We start from the raw sequence: 27,832 nt of genomic DNA on the forward strand, positions 1-27,832 counted from the left end.
GTTGGAAAAGATCCCCTATTCAACCGTTCGGATCAGGCCGAACACGTTAGGAATCCGAAAACTTCCAATAGGATCCGGACAGCGAGTGGCGTGTCAATGGACCCGATACCTGCTTACCCGTCAACCCTCTTGTATCGGTTCGGGCGGGTCCTCACCCGTGGGCTTATGTCCCGACATGATGCCATGGCACGCGGGGTCCTTCCTCTTTCCGACGTGGATAAGTGACGGATACAATTGTCTTTTCGCACAAGCTATTTGAAGGCACGTGCTTCACACGAGCGAATGGTTCTGTCGTCCTGTCATTACCCCTTGGCTCGCCTCCTTCCGGTCTTCCCGACCTCTCTCGCTCCTTTGGAAGGAGCAACGGTGCCCCTGCTGGACCGTAGGTAATTGTCGCCTCCACAATCTCTCCTTACTACGTTTCCTCTTTGGTCTTGTTTGGATGCCTTAATTCTTTGGTGAAATTTTGATTTCTTTTCTTTCTCTTTCTAGTATTGTCTCGTGATTGTGCTGGAAAGTTAGGATAAAAAACAACCATTCCAATCTTACCATCTATTTTTTTGGAGATTTTGCATTGAGTGAGCATCAAAAGGATGATTTTTTAGTCCTTTTCGGTTAAGAGGGACTAAAGGAACAATCAGGTGGTGAGCATGGTTTTGTTGGGTAATACTGGTGGCAGGCAATGAATCTTTAATGTGATTTGAGTAAACATCTTCCCAAAAGATTATGGTCTTCATTTTGAGGTTACCACCTGTCATGCTCTTCTTAGACCATATTATTCTAAGAGAGTTGAAATCTACAGACCATTCATGTTCCAGTAAGCGGTATGACGGCATCTTCTTCCATCTCCCTAATTATGATACAAGTTTTGCTTGAGAATGAAGGTGGACATTGTTATGCCCTTCAATCATCAAACACATGTGGTACCCCCAGAGGTTATTGATCAAGGCAAAACAGATCATTTAGGGAACATATGAGTATGCTAAATTATATTCCATTATTATCTGTTGCACTCAAAACAGTAACCAGATTACAAAGATGACAATGAGAAAAGATGAGTAGGATGATGCCATTTGTCCCAGTTCCAACAGGGGAAGGCATCTGCTGAACTTAGAGGGTTTGAATATTGGGTGGGGGAGGGTCCAGCCTCTTCAACTTGAGACCTAATGCTCCTTTCATTTAGTCCATCACCTTTGTTTCTTGTTGGTACAATGTCGTCTTCCTGCATGATCACTGCAGAGGAAAAGAAAGAGTGATTGTAGGCTTTCAATTCTTAATACTCTGCAAACGGATAGTGTAGGACAAAATCTGGACCAAGCTCAAAAACAAAAGTATACCTGAATGGAAGGAAGCAGCTATTGAAGGAAGCCAGAGCATCCCTTTGCTAAACCAAATAATCCACCATTTAGATGTCAAAAGAACAAACAGGAGGATTCTTGACTTCAAACCAAATACATCATAACATAAACTTATGTACTACCAGCAAGCAAAGTAGCTCACAGGGAGGACAAATTAGTTCAAAATCAATGTGCATGGCAGTACCTGCAAATTAGTTAAAAAGGCTCCACCTCTGACATCCTCTTGATTCTCTGTCATTCTCACCATCTGATTCTGTCATTACTTTGGTTGTGTCTATCAGGCTACTTAGTAAGTGCGAGACACTTGAGACACTCAGCTGTACAGTTTTCTTCCTCAATGTGACCAATACATGCAAGAAGGAAATCTATGAATCCTTCAACAAAATATAGAAGTTGGCAGTGCAAAGTACTTGAACATTTCTTGCATGTATTCTTTAACATAGTACATTTCTTGGATCATGCATGTTGTGGTTGCTATCCCAAGTCTCAATGGTGGGCACAGTCTTCATGAGTGGAATAATCTTGAAAATGGTTGTAGTCATGATTTGAACAATTTTGTTGAGATCGCTCATGGCTGCTACTGCAATGAATGATTTGAACAACCCATTCGTTTGTTCCCTCAAATGACTCAAAACCTCAGAGCAATAGTTCTTATTCGACTATGAAGTGCCCCAGATAACTGTAGCAATTTTAAAGTATGATCGATTCAAGTGGGGGAGAAACTATGAAAAATAGAAGAACAACAATGTGACAGGGAAACAAAGTTATTCAGAGATGAAATAGCAAGAAACCACCATTCATGAGCACGAGTAATTCTCCTACCAGTTGACCTTAGCTTCAACTCTGTCCCATCCCACTCCAATAAAAAAGTCATCCTCACAAAGCGGCATATTCTTCTACAGTTTTCCATCAAAACCACGATCCACTAAAAAAGATACCAGTATATCGTAGTCCATCAGCTGATGCCTAAAATACATTATCCCTCACATTTTCTTTATTGAACCTTCAGGTCTTCAATCCATAAAATACCTCATATATTTTATGAGCAACTCCTTGCTTAAAATATCTATGGAATCCACAATGGGATTTTAGTCAGATAATGGAAACTGAAGCCCTGCCATCCGGACCAACTCCTTCCTTAAAATATCTACAATGGGATTTTAGTCGGACAAAGTCTTAACCATGGTGGTATCTCACTAAAACTTCAGCAACTTTGGGCTTACTGCCATCATTCCTGTATAAATTGTTCCTTTAGTCCCTCTTAACCGAAAAGGACTAAAAAATCATCCTTTTGATGTTCACTCAATGCAAAATCTCAAAAAAAAAAAAAATGGTAAGATTAGAATGATTGTTTTTTATCCTAACTTTTCAGTACTAATTGATCCGCTTATGGAATGCTGGATGATTGATGATACCTTATTGTCAGAGAACGATTTCGTAATCCTAATGATGTATCTGGTCATTAGACTTGAGATACAAAGGATTTTCTATATGAGTACTTCATTCTTTGATATCGGACTTATAGGTTTTGAGGTTCTAGATCTAACACAATCGGTCATCGTAAGTGATAGTCAATCATTTGATGTGTGTACTAGTGATTATTATTATTGGGGTCAATCGGTATACGGTTTATGAGATATTAGATTGATGAGAAACTATAGGTACACGGTAATTGAGGACAGATAAGTCTAATGGATTGGATTCCCCTGTATCATATAGGGACTACAACGTAGTGACCTAGTATGTCCGTAGTCGATGAGTCAAATGAATTATTATGAATATAATAATTCACTAAGCAAAAATGAGTTTTGATGGGTATGACTCACGACCAGCTCGATATTGGGACTAGAGTGTCACACACATATGATAGGCATTGCGATGAGTAGAGGTTCAGATATGAGATATCTGTCGGAGCCCCTATCTTATTGGATATCCAATAAGCCACTAAATTATTAGATCTAATAAGAGTCAATAAGAGATTATTGGATATAGATCCACTATTCTAAGAGGCTTGGGTAGTTGGATGAAGATCCAATACCCATTAAGGCAGAATCCATTATGGTTAAGTTGATATGAGACCTTTATAAACATGAGGGAATCAATGGTTCATAGGTTAGAGCATTTTTGGGTTGTCTCTCCTATTCTAGTATCCTTCTCCTCCTCATATAGCAGGCTTGGAGTTTTGAGGAGCATCGTCGCAACCCTGCTATGTGGATCGTCGCTAGAGAGGAGAACGCTTGACCTCCTTCACCCTCTCCTAGAGATCTATAGGGATTCGGGGATATACGATCTCCTTATGTAACACAATCTTTAATATATGTAATTCTCTGTTTTACGGATTTTACGCACCGATCTTCGCATGATGACGAACACATCTTTGGAAAATTGAAGATTTTCTTTTTAATGTTCTTCCACTGCGCATGTGATGTCGCTCCCTAGATTTTCCAACATATACTAGTTGCCTCTTTGAAGTATTTCAAGTATCGTTGTTAGTATTCTTTCCACCAATAATCAAAAGAGGCTACAAAGATAGGAACCGGAAGAAGAACTACAAAGAGTACCTTACAAAAAAGGCAAAACTGAAGTTTGAAGAAGCTTCAAATACATTTATGATTGGTCTCCATTTGTCAAATTCTTACGATAACATATGGGTATTAGATACTGATAGTTCTCATCACATCTATAATTCATTGCAAGTTATGGCAAGACCTAAGAGATTGACGAGAGGTAGGATGAACCTCAAGATGGGCAATGGAGCAAAAGTTACTACAGTAGCTACCGGCGATGTCACCCTACATATGTCTGTTGGAGCTACTATTGTGTTAGATGTATGTTATTTCGTTCCTTCTATTATCAAAAATATTATTTCAATTTCATGTTTGATAGTTAGAGGATATAAATTAGTTTTTAAAAATAATAGTTGTTCAATTATATTGGAGGATAAGATCTAACACTAGAGAAACATTATATAATGACTTATTTATGCTAGATATTGCTCCAAATATTATGAATATAAGTGCGACTAAGAGGAAACGAGATGAGGTGAACAGTGCGTTCATATGACATTGTAGGCTAGATCACATCCACAGAGGAAGAATCCAAAAGTTGTTGAATGATGGATACTTAGATCTATTCGACTATGAGTCATATGCGACTTACGAGTCTTGCTTTCATAGAAAATTAACCAACTCTCCATTTAGTGAAACCGGAGAGAGAGCCACTAAGTTGTTAGAACTCATACATAGTAATGTATGTGGTCCCATGTCTACTTAGGTTATGAGAGGTTATTCTTACTTCATTACATTCATTGATGATTTCTTTAGGTATGAATATGTGTACTTGATGAAGTACAAGTTCGAGACATTCGAGAAATTCATGGAATATAAGAATGAGGTAGAATACCATACTGGAAAGAGTATCAAGACTCTTCGACTATATTGAGGATATGAGTACTTTAAGTATAAAGTTCACATAGTTCCTTAAGAACTATGAGATTTTATCCCAATGGACATCTCCTTATACACCTCAACTTAACGGTATAACGGAAAGGAGAAATCGTACGCTGCTAGACATCGTGTCGTCAATGATGAATTTCGCCAACCTACCCATCTCATTCTGAGGATACGCTCTAGAGTCCATAACTTACCTTCTGAATAGAGTTCTGACTAAGTCAGTAGTGTCTACATCATATAAGATATGAAAATAGAAGAGGTCTGATCTTAAGATTGTTAAGATTTGGGGTTGCTCCGCCCACGTTAGAAGATACAACTACGATAAGTTGAAATCAAGAATGAAATAGTGCAAGTTCGTGGGATACCCAAAGGAAACTTGTGGGTATTATTTATATCACTCCAAGGAGCAAAAGATCTTTGTAGCCAAGAGGGCAATATTTTTTTAGAATGAACATATTTTTTGTGAAGATAGTAAGAGCATGATAAAGTTGAGCAAGGTTCGAGAACCTAGCTCAAGCACCACTCCATAGCCCAAGTTTATTCAGGTATATAACACACAAGTTTTGACTTTACATAGGTTTGGCAGAGTACCTCATCCTTCTGAGAGATATATGAGACATATTAGAATAATGAATGTTGAGAATATTGATTCTTAGACCTACGAGAAGACTATTACGAGTATAGACTCCGAAAAATAGCAAGAAGCCATGAATTCTAAAGATAGATTTCATGTACTCCAACAAGGTTTAGAATCTAGTTGATGTACCTGAGGGTATCGTACCCATTGGTTGTAAGTGGATCTTCAAGAAGAAGATCATATTAGATAAAAAAAATAAAGACCTATAAAGTAAGGCTAGTAGCTAAGAGGTATCATTAAAGGTAAGGTATTAACTATGACGAAACATTCACACTCGTAACTATACTAAAATAAATCTGAATTCTGTTGGCTATTGTAGCACACTATGATTATAAGATCCGGCAGATGGACATGAAAACTACGTTTCTCAATGGCAACCTCCTCGAGGAGGTGTATATGATATATCCTAAGAGATTCATATCTAAATAAAGTCTAAATAAGGTATGCATGTTGCTTAGGTTCATCTATGGACTAAAATAAACTTCCCAAAGTTGAAACATAAGATGTGATTAGGGAATCAGATCTTATGACTTCATTAATAACAAATATGAACTTTGTGTGTACAACAAGGTAAATAACAACATTATCACCTTCTTGGTGCTATATGTGGATAACATCATGATCATTGAGAATGATGTAGGAATGTTCTCCATAACAAAGGCTTGGCTATTTGAATATTTTTTCATGAAAGACCTAAGGAAAACATTATATATCTTGGGGATTTGGATCTATAGAGATAGATCCAAGAGGATGCTTGGCTTATCCCAATCTAGGTACATAGGCACCATTAACAAAAGTTTTGACATAAAATATTCTAAGAGATGTCTCATACCGATGAGATATGAGATATCACTTTCTAGAAGTATGTCCCAAGAAAGGAGAGACATGGATATGATGCACTATGCTTTAGCGATATGATATATCATGTATGCTATATTATGTACTAGACTTGATATAGCATATGCTCTAAGTGTTACGAGCAAATATCAGATGGATCCAAGTTTGGAACACTAGATGGTAGTAAAATGTATCCTTAAGTACTTGAGAATAACTAATGATCATTTACTAGTACATGGAGGAAGTAGCCTTAGGGTTGAGAGCTACACAGACTCGAGTTTTTAGTTCGATGTCGATGATAACAAGTCTAACTCAGGGTATGTGTTTACCCTGAATGGAGGAGTTGTATGCTGTAAGAGTTTCAAGCAAGACACTACTACTAACTCGACCATAGAAGCGGAGTACATTGTTATAACAAAAGCAGCAAAGGTGGAAGTTTGAATGAAAAAGTTTATTACAGATCTGAGAGTCGTGCTAGGCAACGAGGAGTCAATTTCCTTATATTGCAATAACAACGATACGATTGCTCAAGCAAAGGAACCCAGGTCTCATCAGAAGTCCAAGCACATTCTAAGGAGGTTCCACCTGATTATAGAGATCATGGCCCATGGAGATATAGTAATGGAAAAAGATCCATCCGAAGATAACATTGTATATCCATTAATGAAGTCGTTGTCTTAGATTGTCTTTGAGCGTCACAAGGGTCTAATAAGGATCCGACATATAAGTGATTGGCTTTAGTCAAGTGGGAGATTATTAGTCATAGGTGTCCTGCAAGTCAATCATGTGAGTGATGCTAGTCATAGGTATCCTACAAGCCAATCACATGAGTGGTGACACGTGTGACTTGACATGCAGTCTTTTTATTAATTATTATTATTTAGTATTTTATCACTTTTATGTTGTTTGTTGCTTGAATATATTGTGATGTCTATGGATATGTGAAATGAGAATCGGATCATGATGAGATCACGATAATATGATCGATTCGCCTTTAAACACAAATCATAAATAATCCCGGTCATAGGTTACTCAAGAAGGACATCGAGATAACCAAACAAACTGGTGTGTTGTATATCCGTCCATATGATGGATGTAGTTGGTCTCATAACTGTTTGTGTGGGGACACTAGGGATACAATACAAGTGCGCATTGGAGAATGAGTTCACTGATTGATCCGCTTACAGAATGTTGAATAGTTGATGATGCCTTATTGTCAGGCAGTGATTCCATAGTCCCAATTGTGTATCTGGTTCTTAACTTAAGACACTAAGGATGAATGTATAAGTACTTCATTCTTTGATATCAGACTTAAATGTCTAAAGCTTCTAGATCTAACACAAACGATCATCAGGAGTGGTAGCTAATCTTACGAGGACTATTAAGTGTCGATAGAGGATTATATACTCTCGGTGTCATGAGAGGAATATCCCATGTGTTCTTGCTCAGACAAATCCCTAGCTAGGGTCATTTGGATTGAGAGAGAAATAGTTTTCTAGGAGAATCCGATTAGAGTGAGACTCAAGTAGAAACCGTATGGGTCTGACAACACCATGCCCAGTAAACGGTCTTTAGGATATTAGATAGATAATGGACTATAGGTACATAATAACTGAGGTCAGACAAGTCCAATGGATTGGATTCCCTTATATCGTTTGGGGATTGCGGCATAGTGACTTAGTACGTTCATAGTCGATGAGTCGAGTGAATTATTATAGAGATAATAATTCACTGAGCCAGAAGGAGTTCTAACAGTTATGACTCATGGACAACTCGATATTGGGCCTAGAGGGTCACACACACATATGATATACGTTGCGATGAGTAGAGGTTCGGATATGAGATATCCGCCGAAGCCCCTATCTTGTTGGATATCCAATAAGCCCATGAATTATTGGATCCTATGGATGAGATCCTATAAGAGCTGATGAGAGATTATTGGATAGAGACCTACTAATTTAAAAGGCTTGGGTTGTTGGATAGAGATCCAATACCCAATAGGGTATGATCTATTCGGGTTAAGTTTATAAGGGACATATATAAATAGAAGGAAACCAATAGTTCATGGGCTAGTTGGGTTGCCTATCATATTCTTCTCCCCTTCTCCTCCTCAAATAGTAGGCTTGAAGTTTTGAGGAGCATCATTATAGCCATATTGTGTAGATCACCACTAGAGAGGAGGACACTTGACTTTCTTTACCCTCTCTGAGAGATTTACAAGGATTCAGAGATATATGATCTCCCTAGGTAACACAATCTTTTATATATGCAGTTTTTTGTTTTGTGGATTTTACGCACCAATCTTCGCATGACAACGAACACATCTTTGAGAAATTTATGATTTTGCTCTATGTTTTTCCGCTGTGCATGTGATGTCGCCCCTAGATTTTCCTACAAGTGATCACACATATGACATGATACATACTCTTTTTATTTATTAATATTTTTTTCACTTTATGTTGCTTGTTATATATATTGTGATATTTATGGATCTATGCAATGGAAAGCGGATCATAATGAGACCACGATAATGAGATCGATTCGCCTTTAAACATATACTATAAATAATTTTGGTTGTAGATTACTTAAGAGGGACATACCCATCCATATGATGGAAGCGACTGGTCTCATAGCTGCTCGTATGGGGACACTGGGGATATAGTACAAGTGCTTATTAGAGAATGAGTTCATTGATTGATCTGCTCACGGAATACTAGATGATTGATGATACCTCATTATCAAACAATAATTCTATCGTCCTAGTTGTGTATTTAGTCCTTAGACTCGATATATCAAGAATGTCATATATGAGTACTCCACTCTTTAATATTGAACTTATAGGTTTGGAAGTTCCAGATCTAGCATAATTGGTGATCGAGAGTGGCAACCAACCTCACGAGGGCAATTGAGTATCGATAAGAGAGTCATCTGCTCTCGACGTCATGAGAGGAATATCCTTTATGTTTTTATTGAGGCAAATCCTTGGCCAGGGTTATTTGAATTAAGAGGAAAAGAGTTCTCCAAGAGAATCCGATTAGAGTGAGACTCAAGTAGATTCCGTATGAGCCTGACAACACCATGCCCGATATATAGTCTCTAGAATATTATATGGATGAGAGACTATAGATACACGGTAATTTAGAACATATAGGTCCAATGGATTGGATTTCTTTGTATCGTCTGAGGACTGCAACGTAGTGACCTAGTATGTCCATAGTCGCCTAGTACGTCCGTAGTCGATGAGTCGATAATCCACTAAGTCATAAGGAGGTCTAACATGTATGACTCATGACCAACTCGATATTGGGTTTAAAGGATCACACACATATGGTAGGTGTTACGACGAGTGAAGATTTAAATATAAGATATCTGCTGAAGCCTCTATCTTATTGGATATTTAGTAAGCCCCTAAATTATTTGATCTTATATATAAGATCCAATAAGAGCTAATGAAAGATTATTGGGTAGAAATCCACTAATCCAAGAGGCTCAGATAGTTAGACGGAGATCTAGTATCTAATAGGGCAAGATCCATAGGGTTAAGTTGATAGGGATCTCTATAAATAAGAGGGAACCAAAGGGGTCATAAGTTAGACTCCCTTTGGCTACCACCTCCTATACTCCTCCCTCCCTCTCCTCCTCAGCCAACAACCCAAATTTGAGTCGTGTGGATAGTAAGAAGGGGCAACCTCTTCTTGTTCACGTGGTGCGCGTGGAGAGGAAGGTCATGTAGCTATTTGAGGAGCATTTTCATCGCATCTGCCATTTAGATCACCACTATAGAGGAGGACAGTTGACCTCCTTCATCCTCCCCTACAGATATATTTGTTTTTAGTGATATACGATCTCCATAGGTAATATATTATTTTTATATATGTATTTTTCGGTTTTGAGGGTTTTTGTGCACCAATCTTTGCACGACAACGAGAAACCTCTTTATACAGGAAATCTAAGATTTTTATTTTCTGTTTTCCCACTGTGCATATGATGCTACCCTAGGTTTCCCAACATCCTTCTTGCCTTTTCCTAATACTAGAAACATTGTTGTTGTGGTCCTCGAGTGCACGTTCTCGAGGAATTAGAGTTTGAACTCATTCACTAGTTGAGTAAAAGCACTAATAAAAAACTATTTTAGACAAGTATTGTAACATCCCTTATTTCTGAATCTTAAGTATGAATCTGAGAACTTATTCATAAGAGTTGGAGGATTTGTTAAAAAAAAATCTGAGGACCTATATGTAAACCCTGAGGACCTAATCGTAAATATAATAAATACAAGGACTAAACTGCAAAATGCACAAAAATACAAATCCCACTGTTTAAGACTCTCTGCCTTCGTTCATAAGGAACCAGAGAAGGCAGCTACGTGGAAGCACATGAGAAAGAAAGAAAGAAGAAGAGAAGAAAAAGGGGGAAGAAGAAGAAGAAAAAAATTGGGGCTTTGAGGTTTCTTGCTCAAATCTTCTCATTTATGGTCAAAATTCTCAAAGGCAAGTGTTCTAACCCCATCCTACAGAAGTATTAGTCTATGTTCCTATATTGATTTTGAAAGATTTATGCTTAGAACCTGATATTTCTCTCTTTGGACAAAAAATCAAGGATCTAAAATTTTTTCGGTAAACTGACCTCTATATACTGTTTCAGCTATAATTTTTAGCACCAAAGGTGGATTCAGGCAGGACCTAGTTTGTTTGAAATTAGACTCTTATATCTTTCTTTTGACACTGATTTTGTAGATTGTGGACACCAAATACTTACCCAAACATCTGTTTCAAGTGAGCCTATAGATGCTGCAGAATAGGGATCAAAATTTCTGACCTTTCGATACTAAAATACCTATAAGTCCCTGTTGGAAATTCTGATTTATACCAAACTGACTTCGTCCGAAACTAGACTTGTAGATCTTTCTTTTGACATATAGTTTGAAAATTTTGGAATTCAAATGCCTACTCTATTATCTGTTGAATCCGACCCTATGAATTCTGCAAAACAGTGATATTGTTTTTGACCTTATGTTACCAAATCAAAGGTAACTCCTTGTTGGAAACCATGATTCATACGAAACTTGTTTCAACAGAAAATAGATTGATATATCTTTCAGCAGTAGCTTTCCTAAGGGTATTGGAGCATAATTGATAATCTAAAGTATTTGTTCAATGTGCCTCTTGAATTCTGTCAGAAATCGAGCTTTGGTCGATTTCGCGCATTCTGTTTCATTTGTTTGGAAATAGATTCCATTCAGTCCCCTTCACTCAATTGAGACTTATGTTGGTGCTTGAATTCTGGTTTGATCTTGTCTGTAAATTATTTACATTCTTGAAACATTTTGTGTAACTTTCAAGCTATATCGCATTGACACATATAGGCACATGTATATCCCATTGTTCCGCATTTGCTTTCGATATGTGCCTATTCTAGTTTCATTCTTTTGGATATTGAATTCATCTAACCTTCTTATTTGAATTGAGCTATATATGATTGTTTGGAATCCGTGTATACTCTTGCTTTCATTTCATTCCAAATCTGAACACATTTGTGAGAGATTGTTGCTTGCATCGTACTGATTCGTAAAGGCACATGTATGTTTTGTTGTTCCGCGTGTGCTTCCGATATATGCTATTTATTATTCATACTGCCCTTTTGTACTCTGGTGTTGTGGGATAATGTGAACATTTGCCAGATATGGTAAAGGGAGTTATGCATAGAGCCTGCGATGCTTTGTCGGCCCCCTCTGACTTCACCTAGACGTGGGTGGATGGAGCTCCCAGACGTGGGAGACTTCTGTCTGGTGGTTATTCAGAAATGGATGAATCACATTCTGTCTGTGGTCCCACTACACCTTCTGTATGTTTGATATGATATCCAGAGCTTTGGTTATGTGTTTCTGTACATGCTTTGGATAAGAATGATATGAATGCAACGTCAAAGACGACGTTTGAGCTTCTGTTTGGTATTTGATATTGATATGCTCCGAAATATTCCATACGCCGTTGATATGCTCCGGAACATTTCATACGCCACTGATAAGCTCTGAAACATTTCATTTGTTATTTATATGCTCCGAAATGTTCCATTCATTGTTGATATGCTTCAAAAAGTTCCATATGCCGTTGATATGCTCCGGAACATTTCATATGCCATTGATAAGCTCCGATATGTTTCATTTGTTATTGATATGCTTCGAAATGTTCCATACGCCATTGATATGCTCCGGAACATTTCATATGCCATTGATAAGCTCCGATATGTTTCATTTGTTATTGATATGCTTCAAAATGTTCCATACGCCATTGATATGCTCCGGAACATTTCATATGCCATTGATAAGCTCCGATATGTTTCATTTGTTATTGATATGCTTCGAAATGTTCCATACGCCATTGATATGCTTCGGAACATTTCGTATGCCATTGATAAGCTCCGATATGTTTCATTTGTTATTGATATGCTTCGAAATGTTCCATACACCATTGATATGCTCCGGAACATTTCATATGTCATTGATAAGCTTCGATATGTTTCATTTGTTATTGATATGCTCCAAAACGTTTCATTCGTTACTGATATGCTCCAATTACTCTATGCCCCATCTGTTATAAACCAAATATGTATGATAGAAATGACAATTGTGATTATGCACCTAATGATATTACGTCTATGAATTCGTATATTCTGCCTTGCATTTTGAAACTTTATCTCTTTGAAAATTGTCCTCTTTTGACATGGATATGTTAGTCACTTGCTGAGCTTTATATGCTCACCCCGTTGTTGTATAAATTTTTCAGGATAGCTTGTCGCTTGCTTAAATGTTAAGATCGGGCTGAGGTAGTGGAAAGCTAAAAGATTTTGGGCAGATCTTTATTAGTATATATGTTTTTGTTGTATAAGTACACTCTGCATCTAATGAAATGTTGACGATGAATCTAAACTTGTGGATGTGGTACAAGTTTAAAGGACCTCTCATGTTTAGGATTCTGGAATGTTAAGTTTAATTTGTGTAACGATATGAACTTATGGTAAACGTTGGTTTTGTGACTGTATAGACTCTCACACTTGTGAATTTATGTTGTGGTTATTAATTTGATGAGTTGGGTTTAGATTTTATGAATCATCGAGCAATGTGTTGTATGTTTATGAACTGCACAGGGTTTATAAATTTTTATATTATAGAGGTGAAATTTTGATCTGTATGTTTTCTTACTGACCTCAAATGTTAGTTTGGATCCTGGATTGATTTGTTTTCTTAAATTTTAATATCATGGATATTTTTGAGGGGCGTGACAAGTATACCACTCTCTTATCGAATCCCTTAAGATGGTTAGGAAGGCATAGTATATTAGGGCATTTGAGGTATCATATATCGACATCTAAGTCGAGAAGGTAGCAATGTGCTTTACCGAGTTAGTAGCATCGTTAAAGGCTTCCAACAACGGGAGGTGAAAATTTGTAGGGATTGACTCCTCTTGTATATTTTGAATAAATGAAGACTAACCCGATGTGGAGTCGACCTGCCCTTCACCCTTGGTTTCATGAAAGTCGTGACACATTTCTTCTAGGCGCCAATCCATTTGTTGTAATTAGATCCTCAAGAAATTAGTCGTTGAGTCAATCGAGTGGGTCTCAAACTCAAGTGGAGTGGAGCAGTGGTGGGGTAACCTATTGAATTTCACGATTGGGGAGCAGGGAGCCATCTCAACTAGTGGTTCGATGGGTCACGGATGCTCGAGAAGGGCTATTAGTTTGTCAGGCAGAAGGATGCTAATGGACGTTGACATCAATGGTTGTGGAATTGTCATCGATGGTTGAGACAGTGGTGTCACTTATTAGTCTGACTATGTTAGGAGTGGAGTGACTACCTATATTATGTCGAATAGTGCTTGCATCTACTATGTGAGATTCACGAACGCCTTAGTAGGAATGAGGAGATGGTCAGCCAACACTTGCGAAGATGAAGGTCTAGGGTCATTAAGTGAATGCCAGTATTGTAGTGGTATTTGCGGTGAGGTGGATGCATCCATATAGGGAAAGAGTGGTTGTTACCCTGTTTGAGTGAAAACATTATGGGTTGGAAGAACTGTCTCACTCGGATGTTCGCGAATAGGGTCGACCTGTGGATGCTCCTATGACATCGAGCCTTAATTTTAGTGCCAAAAATGAAAAAATATCATTGATGTCTTAATCAGTACAATGTGGCCTTGATTTGGATGCGAGGAGTCGCTCAGGATAGAGCAGGGATTCTCCAATCTCATTCCTACACAAGGACTAAGGTCGGGAGGGGTTTCTTGAGCCAATCTGTCCAATACTCAAGTTAGTATTTAGTTACATATTTTCTTTTTTTTTTCTTCTCCCTCTAATCTAGAGCTAAGATTAGAAAAGGCAGTTCGTAGCTGATTCAAATTACCTCTTGATTTTCTTAAAATATTCTTGTGAATATTTCATAAGGGAGATAATTCATAACCGATCTGAATCACCTCTTATTCTTCTAGGAATATTCTTATGAATATTTCATTGAAGAGATAACTTGATAATCTAGTAACTCAATAATTGACCCGAGTTGCTTTTTAGGCTTCGAGTAGGAGAACGTTGTTTTAATATGATATTTAACGTGACGAATAATGACTCGTTGATTTTATATTCTCGAGTATAATAATATTAGTAACTATGAACTTTAGTATTTTTATCAATAATTATGGATTAATAAAACTAATAAGACAATCATCCTATCAAATGGGTGATTACACATCAACACACCACATGCAAGCTTACTTACCTCCTATTAATATTACTTACTCTCGCTCCAACCTTGAAGTGGAAGGTTGTCCTCAAAAGCTTGCTTGTACTCTAATATTTATCCTCTGACAGAGGTAGTCTGACACTTTGACTGTTGATTCAATGTGGATGCTTATGTCTCCTAATTTGGCTTGGAAAGTTACCATGCCTGAGAGAGAGGAGCACAAGCTCCACATATATGCTTCCATCACTGTATGTACTGCAGGGAGGCACTCAATGTTCAGAGTGCGCTCAGTGGTTGGTGAGGGATGAGTGTCACCATCAAGATCCTGCACCCTGACAAGGAGATTAGGTCAGAGGAGCAGCCTGTAGAAAATGGAGGAAGGTTTTCCATGGTCCACTCAATGTCTCTGTGTAGAGAAAATGGAGGAAGTGTTTTCTTTTTCTATGGTCCACTCAATGTCTTTGTGACAAAGGCAATATCAAGACCATGTGAGGAGATCACATGTCCCCATTATAGATGTTTCTTTTGCAGATTTCTCCCCTCTCCATGATTCTAGGTGGGAAGAAAGTGACAACAAGGTCTTCATTCATTGCTCTCAAGCATGTCCTGTCCTCTTGATTTATGAAGTCTTGGCATTATATACTGTCTGTCCTCTTGATTTATCAAGTATAACACTGATGTTTTATTTTTTATTTTAATTATTCGATATAATCTGATTCAAGATCATTTTCAATATAAATTCGATGTCGAAGATCAGAGTGTATTCGATAAATATTCCTTAGAGACTAAAGTAATTATGATGTGAGGAATGTTTGCTAATGCCATATCTTAAAAATACATAATATTAAGTGTCAAACAGTACATCACCACTTAATATTGACACAGGATGTCCAACTTGATATCAGGTCACACAGTTTTGCCATGATTGGAACCAAGGAAGCCTCCAAGCTTCTGAACTCTGTTCTGCACAGCTTTTGAGTCCCAACCTTTTGTGGCGTCCAGTGTGATAGATCACAACATGTCTTGGTATTGAGCACATCTGAATTGAACTCCCTGCAACCTAAACAACATATCATTTTGGTAGCTAAATGACCAACAATTAGAACAGCAACACATAATCGCAAATGAGATATAATCAACATTACTTCAGATTCTCCTTATTCATAGCATTCCTTTTCTTATTCTTTTCAGAACATGTCTATTCCAAAACTAATGAAGTTATTGTTCAGATCTCAAACTTCTGTGGAACTTGTGCAAAACACAGCATAAATTACAACTCAACACATGCATGATCGGCCTGTTAAGTAATTGACATGTGAAGAGAGTGAATACTTTTTATGCCTTTCGATCTTGATCATCCAGAGCTATTCGCAAGCATGAATGAGGCAGAGAAAGAACCAACAGAGGGTGAGGACTAGAAATCAAAACTTGGAGTTCCTTCATTTGGTTGCAAGGAAAGGAAGGCAGAGTTGAAGAAGAAGAAGACCATGAGGACCATCTCCCCATCACCAAGTACTAATGGTGTCAAAAGGTATCAGATCGGGTGCTAAATCTTGCGTTGCAGAAGAAGAGGAATGGCACCATGGCCCTATGTGTCTCCCTAAAGCTTTGACTGATGACATGGAGCTTCATGTTCTTCCATTATCTAGGATTTGAATTAAGAATGTGATCCTACTTTATTTCCCCTCCTTTTTCCCTAAACCCACAACATTTTGTCCCCCCCTCCCTCATCAAATCTTCCACAGTGTTCTGCCGACAATACTCTCATCATCGGGAGTCTTCCATCCATTGATGGCAACTCTCACTTTTGTGTTTCCATTGATCAGCTCCTGGAGCCTCATGAACCTGTGTTTGATGATGAAAGAATCATCCATGTTCAGCTGAACATAAGCCAAAATACTAAACGATCGTGCTGATGGAAGTAGGCAAAATCATTTCCTTTTCATTGTTCAGATATGTGAGTCTCACCGAGCACTTTTTCAGAAGCAAGCTTCAGCTCAATCTCTTTTTCATATAAACAGACGAATAGTAGATAGATTGAAGCATCAGAGTGTCCTCCATTCATGTCATCCCAATCACCACAGCCATCCAGTTTTCAGCTCTGCATACTGGATTCTGCAAGTGGATCAACTTGGCAAATACAAAATCAAATTCAATCAAGGCTCAAATGTGATGTGCCCTCAGCAGATCTGAGGGAATAATCTCCCAGCTATAAAGCACTGGGGATAGCCAATAAAGTTGCTTCAAGATGTGACTCTGCTGCAACTCAAAAGTCACCTTTATTGCATCAGGTCTCACTTCTGCAGCATCTGCAGTAAGCTGTGACCTGCTGCTACTCCAGCCAAGAAGGAGAAATCATCCTTGGCTGCTTCATCTCTAAGCTTCGTGAGAGCTTATATGCAAGTGTAATAAATATATTTTGATGCCCATATAAGTTTTATTTCTTTTTTTGTTTTGTTTTGGGAGAAAAACAACAAAAAAAGTTCATCGTGATCATGAATAGGAATACAAAGGAAAAGAACAAGATGCAAATTGAGATCATATTTGTCTTCGATCAAACAAAAGGAAGAACAGCAGTGAAGGGTACATGCGGTGGACCTGCGGTTCAGCTTAACACACTTTGCTCCCTCTTAGGTGCAGCAATGAAACCGAGCCGGGCCCCGGTGGCCGCACCGTGGTCTCTCGCGCATGCCGACACCCGCGAGTGAGCAGACCAGAGGCCCTTGTCGCGTCGCGTTGCGCCGCACCCATCATTTCCCCTAATTACCATCCGGTACAACAACGCTGCATAGGAAACAGGGGTAAAATCGTCATTTGGAGGATAAAGCGAGTGCAAAGGTTGGTGGTCGATCCCCTGTCTCGTACGGGCCACCGACATGGAACGATCGATTCCCATTGGTAGAACGAGCGGGTCCCGCACTTCCGACGAGCGGAGCCGCAACTTGGCGTCGTCTAAAGGACAAGTTAAATGACAAGAATACTCTCGACGGGCGCGAGAGGACCATTGAAGTGAGGGTATTATAGTAAATAGAGTCGACGCTTTTCGGGGGCATAACTGCCATTGTGTCGCCGCATCAAAGGGCAAATCCGTCCGCGAAAAAGGCGTGCCCGGGATCTGCGAGGGGCACCTGTCTCAGACAACCATCGAACAGAGAAACAACGCTGTACCATTGATTGCAGAAGCGGGCCCCACGCCTCGCCGAGAACAATGGCATCTCGCTTTCTGAAGTTTCCTGGTTGGTGTTGTTTCGACAGACGAGTGACGTCAATCGTGCGAAGTAGGAGAAAGATTCGATGACGAATGTACCCTTGGAACGGAAGCATAATCCTCGGACGATAGCAGTTGAGGTGAGGCTATTTTGGTAATTGAGCGACCGGTTCGATCTCTCCCAAACGTGGCGTCGTCGTCCGAAATCTTTTGGACAGCGATATGTATGGTTTTTGTTTCCCTTCTTTCCCTTCTTTCATTGGCGGAATAACAAACCCCTAATAGCCCTAAGAATCGAGACAAAGGAACCCTAATAACCCCTTATTGTAGATCCCACGGAGGGAGCTCGATTCCCTCCCCGCCATTAATGGGTAGTCGTGTACAGACGGAAGGCTCCGTCCGGATGCCCCCACCCCTCCGTTGCCACGCATCACTGGATGACGCCTAGTGATTCGAGTTCGCTCGGCGCTGGCCGATGGTAGGACTCGAAACCTAAGGAAAATGGCAGATGGAGGAGCCCTTTCCGCTTGTTCCGGAGCTGCTGTTAGTTGCGGGCAAGCTCGGAAGGTCTCGTGTTCGAGCTGAACCGGAGCTTGGTGGATGAGCTTGGAGAATTTCTCGGCTGATAGTTTGGTTTTCTGATGCTGGGTTGGCGCCCAAGAATCGAGAACAAAAACAAAGGTTGCAGCTTGACTTCGAATCGGTGAAAAAGGAGTGTCTCTTCTGATCGATGTAGAGAATGCCAAAGGAGGAGGCTTGGTACTGTTTAAGCTCCCGAATCTTCCCCGTCCGCTGACTTGGGGAAGAGACCTAAGGCGAGGGGGGGAAGGAAGAAGGGGGACGAAGGCGACCAGAGATCGATAAAGAAATCGGTGGGCCAAACGGATGAGATTTAGGGAATATAATACCGAGGTAATCCAGAAAGTAAAGCTTTATTTTAATTGCTGCATATCTCGTGAAAATCCAGGAATTCGATTCAGTTGTTGCTTCGAGAAAGGGGCTTGTCTCGAATCATCGCCTCCGTTGCATTGCAGTCCACCAAAGAGTTCTCTTCCTGCTCTGCTTCGCTGTTAACCTCGCCGGGTATTCTTTGTTTATTGATGTCACAACTGATGAGCTGCCTCTGTTTTGTCCTTAATCCCCAACCAATTCCTTTAAAGATTGGAAGAGGTAGGTGCATTCTTTTCTTGGTTCTGTTAGGTTGTTTTCCCATCTCTTCTCTTCATCTCCCCTTTTTGGTTTCTGTGAGCTACTCTTCCCTCCAATGATGTTTGTAGTTGGAGGAATTAGAGCATGGTGAAGAAGTCGCTGGGCTGCCTTATTTTCACTCTCCATCAAAAAGGAAAGAAAAGGGTATAAAAAGCTGTGGTTTCTACCTCTTCGTACGAACTGGCGGCAGAAAAAGAAGAAGAAAGGGGGAGGCGAGGCTGGGTGTTGGTTCCTGGTGGTATGGGTCTGAAGACGGGGGCGGGTGGTGAAAAGAGGTGGTGGTGGAACCGAAATGTGATCATGGTGCTCTGGGTGATGCTTTCGGTAGGCTTTTGCATAGGTTTGCATTGCCATATGAGGACAGAAAGCATGAGGAAGGCAGAGGAGACATTGACGAGCATGTGTGAGGAGAGGGCAAGAATGCTGCAGGAGCAGTTTGCTGTAAGTGTCAACCACGTGCATGCTCTAGCGATCCTTGTGTCGACCTTTCACTACCAGAAAAGCCCACCCGCCCTTGATCAGGTCAGAGTAATTGCACTATGTCTTGGTATACGGTTTATCGATCTCATGGTTGATACTGTAGTCTGTTGTTATTGCTGATATTTCTTGGATTGGTTGGGTAAGGTGCCAAGGAATATATTTATTATGTTAGTGATGATTAATATCTCAACCATCAGATATCTTATATTAGTTTTTCTTGGTTTTTTGTTCTTGAAAATTAGTAAACATTTTCTTTTTATTTTTTTGTGACTTAAAGCTTCTATCATCCATTTTTAAGTTGTTTTCCCCGTTGTTGCTCAGATACAGATGTTTACAAATTGCACTATTTGATTTTATTGATATGGTTCTTTAATTTTTGTCAATCTTATTTCAGGTTCTTGGTGTTCCTATCTTTTATTTTCTTGAGCATGTTCTCTTCTTTTGTATCTTTTCCTTCATTACTTTATCTTTTACATTAAACAATCTGTTTTGTATCATTTCAAATCGTGCTATAGGGTTTCGGATTGTGTGCTGATTAGAATTTGCTTTCAGGAGACTTTTGCAGATTACACAGCAAGTACAGCTTTTGAGAGGCCATTGTTGAATGGTGTGGCTTATGCACAACGGGTTGTCCATGCTGAAAGACAACTGTTTGAGAATCAGCAGGGCTGGATGATCAAGACTATGAAACGGGATCCATCTCCTGTACAAGATGAGTATGCCCCTGTGATTTACTCTCAGGAGACTGTCTCCTACATTGAAGCCCTTGATATGATGTCCGGAGAGGTTGTGCACTGCAATCAAATCTGTCTAGTTTCTTGTTTAATTTCTTCACTATTGTTCCTTGCAGCGATGAATATTTTTCTGCTAACTGTAGGAAGATCGTGAAAATATCTTAAGGGCTAGAGCAACCGGAAAAGCTGTTCTTACAAGGCCCTTCAGACTTTTGGAGTCTAACCATCTGGGTGTGGTTCTAACATTTCCTGTATATTTGTTAGATCTTCCTGATGATGCTACAGCTGAAGAGCGTGTGAGAGCAACTGCAGGGTGAGATAACCTACTTCTGTCTATATCACTTCAGGGTTGTTAATTGCTCATTTGTAGATGATCATCACTAAACTAGATTATGAACACATGCGACTGGATCATTCAAACCTGGACAATTTGTTGGTAAGTTTGTTAAATGAGAATATGATATACTGGCATAGACGATTTTGAGTTGGGCTGTATGACAATATGTATCTCTGCTGGAAGAGCCTTACCATCTTTCATGGTTTTTGATTTTGTCTGTGCAAACTATTGTTTGAATTTCATAGCGACACAGTAAGGTACATGTTCACTGATACTGTAATTATTTACCATACTCAAAACTATTATTGTACTTTGTCACACTCTTGAGGTTAACTTCATAGGAAACGCAGTTCACCAGTATATATAGAAGTTATTATAACTGTGGGTTGATGACCTCCTAAAATTTTTCAGTCATTTAATTGGCCAAACTTCGAAACCAATGCTAGCAGTGAATAATTGCAGCAGGCTATATATATATATATATATATATACCCTCCAAGTACATATATCATGAATGTATGTCATGTCCATATTTGTTTTGGTGGAATTTACATAATGCAGTAACGCCTAAACTCGGTATGAAGAGCTAGAAAGCTAACATGTTAATACATTAGTGACCTTGTGGATGGTGTAATTTTTGCTACAATTTCTATTTAAGAATACCCATAAATTATATATGCATACTAGGTTATCAAAGAGATATGGGCTTCTAGTTGTAAGCCTTTTAAAAAGAATTTACTGAGAGCCTCTTATGGTTTTGGCTTCCCGAACATTCTAATAAGAGGAAAGAACTGACAAACCAAAATTCATAGTTTGCTTTTTGCTGGTTTCTTTATTATATATTTTCTATATTGGGATATTCTTTATCTCTTTGATCATCTTTCTTTATCAAGTTTGATAACCTTTGGAGAACAGGTACCTTGGAGGAGCTTTTGATGTTGAGTCTCTCGTGGAAAATCTATTACGCCAGCTTGCTGGCAATCAGGAAATCATGGTCAATGTATATGATGTCACAAATGCATCTGAACCATTAATAATGTATGGAACCAATCCTCCTGATGATCACATGTTACTTTCACATGTCAGTATGCTTGACTTTGGAGATCCATTCAGGAAACACCAAATGAAGTGCAGGTAATGCTGTCTTCATGTTTAGTGGTGGATCACCATCTTGAGATATTCTAATTTTAGATCTTACTTATGTAAGACTAATATCTTGAGGTTCCCTTGGCAGATACCGTGAGAAGCCTCCAGTTTCACTATCATCAATTACTACGCCATCTGGTATTTTTGTGATCTGTATGCTGGTAGGTTACATAGGTTATGCTGCTTGGAGTCACTATGATAATGTTAAAGAAGATTTTCGTAAAATGGAAGAGCTAAAGAAGCAAGCAGAAGCTGCAGATGTTGCTAAATCTCAGGTTATATTTTTTACATTCTTTGTGAATTTCAAGGTCTACATTTAGTTTATCTAAACAACAGTTGTTGTTCCAACAGTTTCTTGCTACTGTCTCTCATGAAATCAGAACACCTATGAATGGAGTCCTTGGTATTCTCTAGTCCCCGTTAAATTGTTAAAAGCTTAGAGTAAAGCCTTCACAATGTGAAAGCTGATCACTGCTTTTTTCATTTGTAGGAATGCTCGATATGCTTTTGGACACAAACCTGAATTTAACTCAGAAGGATTATGCACAAACTGCTCAAGTCTGTGGAAGGGCACTGATATCGTTGATTAATGAAGTACTTGACCGAGCAAAAATTGAAGCTGGCAAGTTAGAGATAGAGTCGGTTCCATTTGACCTGCGATCAATCCTAGATGATGTGATATCATTGTTTTCTGCAAAATCAAGAGAAAAAGGAATTGAGGTGAATAATAACCTCTTTTCTCATTGCAAAATATTGGACATATATTCTGTTTGATTATTGCTGTAATATGTGTGGCATCTTAATGGAATTTTGGTATGGATCTGAGCATTTGAATATATGTTAATCTATTTTCTGCTTTATTCTGCTCAAAACATGCTACTGCAACATGATTCATTTTAAGTGGATTCTGCATTCTATATTTTGACCTTCCCAATATTTGTTATGTTGTATTGGCAAGTGCAGCTAGCTGTTTATGTTTCTGAGAGAGTTCCTAGTATTCTCATGGGTGATCCTGGGAGATTTCGGCAAATTATTACAAATCTTGTTGGGAACTCAGTCAAAGTGAGTACACTCTTTTTCTTGAGACACAAATTGTATTCTTTTCTCTGTTGTAGAATTTTCAGATGGTTGTACCAAGATGAATATTGTACTTATTGGACACTATAAAGTTCAGCATAATCATACAGTATGTTGAAGTCCTTAGACTGAGCTACAAATTAGTTTACGTTAATTGAAGTGTCCTTGATCTTCCATCTTTGATCTGTCACAGTTTACAGAGAGAGGTCATGTTTTTGTCCAAGTTCATTTGGTTGAGCATGTGAATATGGCGATGAATGCAACAGCCGAAACAGGTTTAAATGGACATGTCAATGAAGTGAACAAGAAATCAGCCACTACTGTGTTCAATACATTAAGCGGTCTAGAAGTTGCTGATTCTAGAAATTCATGTGAAAGTTTTAAGTTGTTGCTCTCTCATGGGGCATCTCTATCCTGCACATTTGGAGGTGGGTCAGTTCCTGAAAGTATTGCTGATAAAGTAACTCTAATGGTTAGTGTTGAAGATACAGGGATAGGCATCCCGGTTCATGCCCAAGATCGAGTTTTCACACCTTTTATGCAGGCTGACAGCTCAACTTCCAGGAATTATGGTGGAACCGGTATTGGCTTGAGCATCAGCAAATGTCTGGTTGAACTTATGGGTGGGAAAATAAACTTCATTAGTCAGCCTCATGTTGGAAGCACATTTATGTTCACTGCAGTCCTCCAGAAATGTGGAAAAAGTGCTGGTGTTGATACAAAGAGATCTCTTTCTGAAGTTCTGCCTACCTGTTTTAGAGGAATGAGAGTAACTCTAGTTGACAGGAGAGCAGTCAGAGCTGCCGTAACAAAATACCATCTACAAAGGTTGGGCATAATCATTGAAGATGTTAGTACTGGCAATGAAGTTCTATGTGCACTATCTGGACAAAATGATTGTTTAAACTCTAGGTGAGCCTTGTGTATGCCTATCTTTGTTTCTTATTGTGACAATTTTTGATAATTGGTATTCTTGAAGTTCTCAAACATTTTATGAAATGCTCTACGTGGAAATGGTTTTTGTGTTGCATCTAAATTGGACTTTAAAAAAGAAATTTGGTTAGAATTGTGTCCTGACAATGGTGATATACAAAACTATTAACTTGCATAGAGCCTTTCTGTTTTCTGGTATAAACACAAAAGTTCTTGTGTATCATGTATGCCCAACAGTTTGAGGGGCATGCATTTATTTATATATATGTTGCTTGTTTTTGTTGAAAATTTTGAAATTTTAAAATTTAAATTATGAAAAAAATAACATATTATTTTATCATATCTTATTATGTTATTGTTTTTTCTGTATTTTACAACCATCAGATCCAGTTATTGATTAGCAGTAGCAAGTTGGCTTTTGGCAATGTGAATCAACATATAATATATATATTTGGTACTTTCATATTAAGATTCTGATGTTGATGAGATTAATAAGAATTTAAGTGTTGTTTCTATGCTTCCATTGATTTGTTTTCACCATTATTTATGCTATTGGAGTCTCACTATTATTTTTTGCTATTACTGCAGTCAACCTGGGAAACAACCATCCATATTGTTAATTGAGAAAGATTCATGGGATCCAAAGGTGGACGTTCATATTCAGAATCAACTCTTGGAATACAAAGAAGCTGGTCGCATACAAGTTGTGCCGAAAGTTGTTCTTCTATTGACCATTGAATCTGATAAAACAAGGGCTGGATCTCATGTTGATGCTATAATTGTGAAGCCTCTGCGGGCAAGCACCATAGCAACATGCTTTCAACAGATGCTGGGGATGGGAAAATGTCAAAATAAAGATACACTTAATGGTTCAACTTCCCTCCGTGGCTTGTTGGATGGGAAGAACATATTGGTGGTTGATGATAATAAGGTGAATCTTAGGGTTGCTGCTGCTGCACTGAAAAAGTATGGCGCAAAGGTTGTGTGTGTTGAAAGTGGCAAAAGTGCTCTTTCCTTGCTCCAACACCCACATAAGTTTGATGCTTGCTTCATGGATGTGCAGATGCCAGAGATGGATGGGTATGTATATTAGGCATAATTCAATTGATAAATTTGCATTGTTGCAAAAGTTTCTATTCTATTGATGAAATTGCATAGTTACATGTCTTTTAGTTTTCTTGTGCTTAATGTCATATTTTGTTGTGCAAAAATTCTATTTATGAAATTACATCGATCATAATTATCTTTAACCAGGTTATGACTCAAGTAGGAGGGGTCAGGTTTGAGGCGCCTGGAGCATGCTTTGGGTTCTGCACCTGCTCTTACCCCAGCCCAAGCCCGACCAGCTGTCCTCGAAACTTCACCCTCAGTGCTTGTCTTATGTACTAAGGATGAGTTTGCCTCTGTCATTGACCTAGAAAGCTTCGGATCCTGTCAGGAGCATCTTTTGTTGTCATTGGGGTTGGGAGAAGTCCATTGGTGGCTAGGTCTTGGTTGAGAAGCATCCAATGATAGACTCAGCAATGCTAGTATCGGTGACCGGCTCACTACTGTAAGAATGGATAGCTAAGGCAAAATTCTAGATCTGGATCGGTTAGAGTTTGGACATTTGTTAGACTGTTGACCAAGACCCAACTTAACTTGGTCTGGTGGTGGGGTACTAGGTTCTCTTACCAAAGGTGGAAGGTTCAAAACCTCATCCAATATATTTTACACCTTAAACATTGGTCTGGTGGTGGTATACCAGGCTCTCTTACCAAAGATTGAGAGTTCAAGACCTCATTCGATATATTTTACACCTTAAACATTGGTCTGATGGTGGTGTACCAGACTATCTTACCAGAAGTTGAGGGTTCAAAACCTCAACTAATATTATTTACACTTTAAACATTGGTCTAGTGGTAGTGTACCAGATCCTCTTACCAAGGGTTGAGGATTTGAAACCTCATTGGATATATTTTTAAAGGTGTTAGCTAGTTTAGTTGGTAATGACCTTGATGGTTTATCGCAAGGTTCTTAGCTCAAATCTTGCCTTCACCACTTACCCTTTGCCAAAAAAAAAAAAGGACCCAACTTAACCTACTTCTCAAACACCATAGCTTGTCTAAAACTGAATTTAATTATTTTTGGACAAATTCAATCCAACCTCTCCACCACCCATTCTTGATAAGACTACTATGATCATAAGCCAAAAAGATTCATACGTGATATCTGAGGTTCCCCTCAATCCTTTGTCATCTTCTTAAGTGTGGAATTTTATGCATTACACTCTTTTACATGTTAAAGAAAAGGAAATAAACAGATTCCTATATGATATCTGAGGTTCCCCTCAATCCTTTGCCATCTTCACAGGTGTGGAATTTTATGCATTAGTCTCTTTTACAAGTGAAAGAAAAGGATATAAAAATGCTCTAGTGTGGTTTAAGAAGTTATAATTGACTGACTGATACATTACAAACTGTAGAACCTTTTGTTACCAATCTATATAGAATTTTACTGAGCACCTTCGCTTACCATTGCACTGCACAATCAGCAACCTTTACTCATCAGCAATTAGGTCACTTCTCTTTGTAATTAATTTGCATGAGTTGAACGGTTAAAGGTTTTAGTGGAAGTATAAAATTAGGAACACATAAGAGAGTGTGTGTATATTTAAGCTTTGGATTTGCTAGATAACATGCATCCATCTGTTATCACTCAAGAAAGATGGGAAATTCATTGTACAATTGTATGTTCTTAAATGTCAGATTTGAGGCAACACGCCAGATACGCCTAATGGAGAACAAGGCAAATGAAGAAGCTCCTCTGGAAGAAGGTTCGGTGAAGGCTAAATGGCGCTTACCTATCTTGGCGATGACTGCTGATGTTATCCAAGCAACACACGAGGAGTGTGTGAAATGCGGAATGGACGGGTATGTCTCCAAGCCTTTCGAGGAAGCTCAGCTATATCAAGCAGTTGCCAGATTTGTGGTTTCCCAACCCATTCCAGACTCTTGACAGCATCCACATCGGCACATGTTCTGCATCCGAAGAGCGCAATTCTCCACCCTAGCATGTGAGGTAGTTCTTGTCCAAAGTGCCTTGCATCTTGGAAATTGGCAGGATCAAGGCAACTTGATTTTGAGATTTAATCTCCCTCGAGGGTAATTCATCTTGGCAGTTTCACAGAGCCACTGGATCAAGCTGTTGTAGATTTGAAACTAGCAGCAGATATCAGAGGTTTAATACACTGAGCAGCAAGGTATAGTATAGATGTTGTGTGGCAATGTAAAATCTGAGACCATACCATTTCAGTGGTGTAAATTGCGATGTTCATGCTGATTTTTTGTTGAGAGCTCTAATGAGCATAATTTTGCTCTTCAAGCTCTGACAAGTACATTAAATGAATCATTCAATGACAGATGAGTTTCATATATCAGTGGTGAAGATCCAATTTTGGCTTAATCTATCCTCTCCAGTTTCTCTGTTTTTTCTTATTTCTTGTTGGACGATCCTTCTATGGATGTTCCATATTCTCAGTTTTTTAGCTCTCAGAAAATTGGAATCATTTTGTACTGTGTAATTCTTTGCAACAAAAAACCTTGTAATGTGTTTGAGAATGAGCTATGCTTAGAGTTCAATCCAGTTTTTTGTGTTTCCTTTCATTGTGTATTAATGGTTTTTATTAGAATTATGTGTTGTACCATGAAT

The 27,832-nt window shown here is 38.8% G+C and overlaps 1 protein-coding gene and 1 long non-coding RNA gene across 2 annotated transcripts; both read left to right on the top strand.

Annotated features, from left to right (window-relative positions):
* Window positions 1-10,647: 10,647 nt before the first annotated feature.
* LOC135679905 (uncharacterized) lies at window positions 10,648-13,388 on the top strand. Its single transcript, XR_010515359.1, has 2 exons — window positions 10,648-10,774; window positions 13,070-13,388. It is a non-coding gene; the product is annotated as an uncharacterized LOC135679905 (long non-coding RNA).
* Window positions 13,389-18,515: 5,127 nt separating this feature from the next.
* LOC135678632 (probable histidine kinase 4) lies at window positions 18,516-27,766 on the top strand. The gene is made up of 13 exons (XM_065191666.1): window positions 18,516-19,138; window positions 19,261-19,396; window positions 19,504-19,957; window positions 20,468-20,701; window positions 20,793-20,962; window positions 21,902-22,120; window positions 22,221-22,407; window positions 22,484-22,535; window positions 22,623-22,852; window positions 23,096-23,194; window positions 23,403-24,121; window positions 24,731-25,222; window positions 26,890-27,766. Exons 3-13 carry the CDS (start codon window positions 19,676-19,678, stop codon window positions 27,137-27,139), a joined length of 2,934 nt encoding a protein of 977 aa, XP_065047738.1. The 5' UTR covers window positions 18,516-19,138; window positions 19,261-19,396; window positions 19,504-19,675; the 3' UTR covers window positions 27,140-27,766.
* Window positions 27,767-27,832: the final 66 nt, after the last annotated feature.

Source organism: Musa acuminata, chromosome BXJ1-7 (genome assembly GCF_036884655.1).
Source record: "Musa acuminata AAA Group cultivar baxijiao chromosome BXJ1-7, Cavendish_Baxijiao_AAA, whole genome shotgun sequence".
Classification (NCBI taxonomy): Eukaryota; Viridiplantae; Streptophyta; class Magnoliopsida; order Zingiberales; family Musaceae; genus Musa; species Musa acuminata.